Here is a 2,939-nt window from a genome sequence, read left to right as displayed (position 1 = left end):
CCCCTCTCTCTCCCCCCCTCTCTCTCTCTTGCTCTCTTGCTCTCTCTCTCTCTCTCTCTCTCTCTCTCTGTGGTGTGCTTGCCCCAGTTCCCTCTTAATGTATTATACTATCGGGGTACATGTACCCAGCGGTGTGTATGTGTAACGATATCTCCCGTTTTCCCAAGCACTGCGTGACCTTATTATTACTAGTATGCCCGTTGGAAGCACCGAAAACGTGGACTGAAGTCAATGCGTCTTCAGTTTATTCTTCTGTTGTCTAAAGTTATTAGGTTTTCTACTTTAAGTCGAAAAAAGAAAGGGGGGGGGGGGGGGTAGAAGCTAAGATGGTAAAAGCTCGAAACTCGCTTTCATGAGGCCCCTTTATTTCAAGAGAGATGATGATGATGATGATGATGATGATGATGATGATGATGATGATGATGATGATGATGATGATGATGATGATGATGAAATAAACAAACAAACAGAAACAGAATAACAAAAATATAATGTTTCGAGATAAATTCCTAGATTGATAGGTATAAAGTGCGTAAACGACAACCACCAAAGTCATTAATAGGCGATATATTGTTGGTTTTACCCAAAAGAAAGGGGCCCATCGTTGGCTCAGTTGGTATCATTCTGTATTGAAGAACGGATGGCTGTGATTCGAATTCCCAATATCGCATTCTGAACTCGGGTTGGTTTGGGGATGTTGAAAGGCTCTCCACCTATGTGACTCAATACCATTGGAGATGGGTGTTAAATAACAGAGCTCCCACCCTTTAAATAACCTTATGTTGCTGAAAAAGACGTTAAACCAATACTATGACCACCAATATCCAACCAAAAAACCACCTACATTTGTACATATTAATGAGGACACAACATTGTGCATAGGTCAGGAAGAGCAAGAGAGAATAGAGAAAAAAAGAAAATTTCTAAGAAAAGGTAGACAAATAAATGTAATCTATCAGAGGTACCCTGTTATTGGTGTTGTTGAAATCAAGTGAATTTGGAATATTGCCACGTTGAATGTCTAATACATGTACGTTGATAACACGCATTTCTGTAATTTGACAACGATTTGAAGACGCGCTGTTTTGGGGACACTTTTAAAAAAAAGAAATGAACTTCTATTTCGTACACATTAAAAAAATTATGTTTTCTTTATCTGAAAGCTAAAGACTCCGGCAATGGTATGCGTAATACGAAATATGCAAATTCGCGTTTCTGCTTTGTGTACAATAGTTCTAAATTTGCCGGAACGTTGTCTCTGGCCTACTGGTAATCGGACATTATACATAATATATTATGTGGAATCGGGTGCTCGCCAATTTGGGGCTAATGAAGTTAATGGTACACTTAAAGCGCCTTTATTAGTCATGCTTTTTGACGAAAAAGTATCTATCTGTCAATCCAGATATTTGCGATCTTTGTTAAATACTGGCGTCATTGGTAAAATTAGCAAGAAAATTGTATCTAATGTAAGGTGACCTCGTATGCACGAGAGTCCTTGGAAACTGCAAATTTACATCGCCGATTTGCAGTAAAACCCACATAGACATGTGATTTTAGTGGAAATAAAAGGTGTTAAGCCAACCCCCCCCCCCCCCCCAAAAAAAAGAATTCAATAAATATCGATCAAGTGGTAAAACATTTCCAGTTTCTTTGATTTAATCACTTTGACGAGCGCCTGATTTCACCACAACGCCAAACACATGTCGGCCATGTCTTTATAGAGTTAAGTTAATTACGACATATGATCGGGTCGTCTACTCTTCCTTATCACGCTTGGTCGAAATCTTACACAACGTTATCACAAACCCACGTCGTACCTGTATATGACGTCATAAAACATCCTAATAGTTCACCCGTCAATATCTGATAATGACCAATACATTTGCATCGGAACATTTTAAAGGGCAATAGAAGAAACAAAGATTAAATTGACGTTTTGCTTCTGCTGTGGCCAACGAGACTGATTCTGGCAGAGAAAGGTATGCAACATTTTGAGCATTTGAAAGTTTCATTTGAAAGTTTCATTTTCACTCATGGTTGTGCATAGCTTGCAGGTTTCTCTCATTAATTCCGCAATCTTTCTTCAAGAATCCTCATATGATTTGCTGCCCACTCTAACTACTGCTCTAAAAGTTGGTCTATCAGAAGCTTGGCTCTCCCACGTCAAAATGTGTATATTATAATATTCTATTTAACTAAAATTCCACTTGCTCAGGCTTGCCAAATAGTGTTTGTGTCTGTGGTGTAGCGATTAGGCGTTCTGCCATAGCACGCAGAGTTCGATTCCCGAGTCCAGATGATTTTTATCGAGTTTCTTCGATCTTCCTTCTGGGATGTAGTATCCTCTCAACCCGATTTGGACTTGACAGGCAGGGTCGAAACCCGACTCATGAGTGAACTAAATTTTGTCGAAAAGGATGTATCTTGTTTTTCTCTTGATCCTTTCACAAGTATATCTCAGGCTATCCCGATTGGCAAGTAGATTAGAATTACTGCTTTTCAGAAAGGTAATAAACTCATTTTAAAAGTCTAAATCCAGGTGTTTATACGCCCACGAAGACACAAATCTAATAATTTAAGGAGGCAGGTTTCAAACCTACGTGTCAGGACCAATCTAGGTTGAGAGGGATACAGAGTTCCTGCAAAACTGTACTACAGTCTACCATATCAAGCTAAAAGGGACGTAAAAGAAGGGGAAAATACATTGTAATACGACTCACCCAGACGACTCATCTTAATAACACCATCAGGTAACATGGAGTACCCGTCTCCACCATTGGTGAGAAAGGAAGAGGTTAAAACCTTGTAGACTCTCGTCGAGTTTAACGGCTCCGGTTCAGGAACAAGGCAGACAGAACATCTGACCAGTACTTGTACCACTCGCTGACCCACTGGACGTCGGACATCGTAAGTGACCCACAGTCCTTGGAGGGGGG

General features: G+C 40.0%; 1 protein-coding gene across 1 annotated transcript in view; it reads right to left on the bottom strand.

Annotated features, from left to right (window-relative positions):
- Nucleotides 1-2,939, bottom strand: part of LOC101860375 (5'-nucleotidase) — an 18,500-nt gene that overhangs the window by 3,376 nt on the left and 12,185 nt on the right. The window contains exon 9 of the mRNA XM_035971355.1: nucleotides 2,724-2,927. Coding sequence (XP_035827248.1) covers nucleotides 2,724-2,927 — 204 coding nt within the window. The remainder of the gene's footprint in view (nucleotides 1-2,723; nucleotides 2,928-2,939) is intronic.

Source organism: Aplysia californica, unplaced genomic scaffold (assembly GCF_000002075.1).
Source record: "Aplysia californica isolate F4 #8 unplaced genomic scaffold, AplCal3.0 scaffold00001, whole genome shotgun sequence".
NCBI classification, from domain to species: Eukaryota; Metazoa; Mollusca; class Gastropoda; order Aplysiida; family Aplysiidae; genus Aplysia; species Aplysia californica.
Note: the sequence above shows the minus strand (reverse complement) of the source record. Positions and strands in the feature narration are given on the sequence as shown.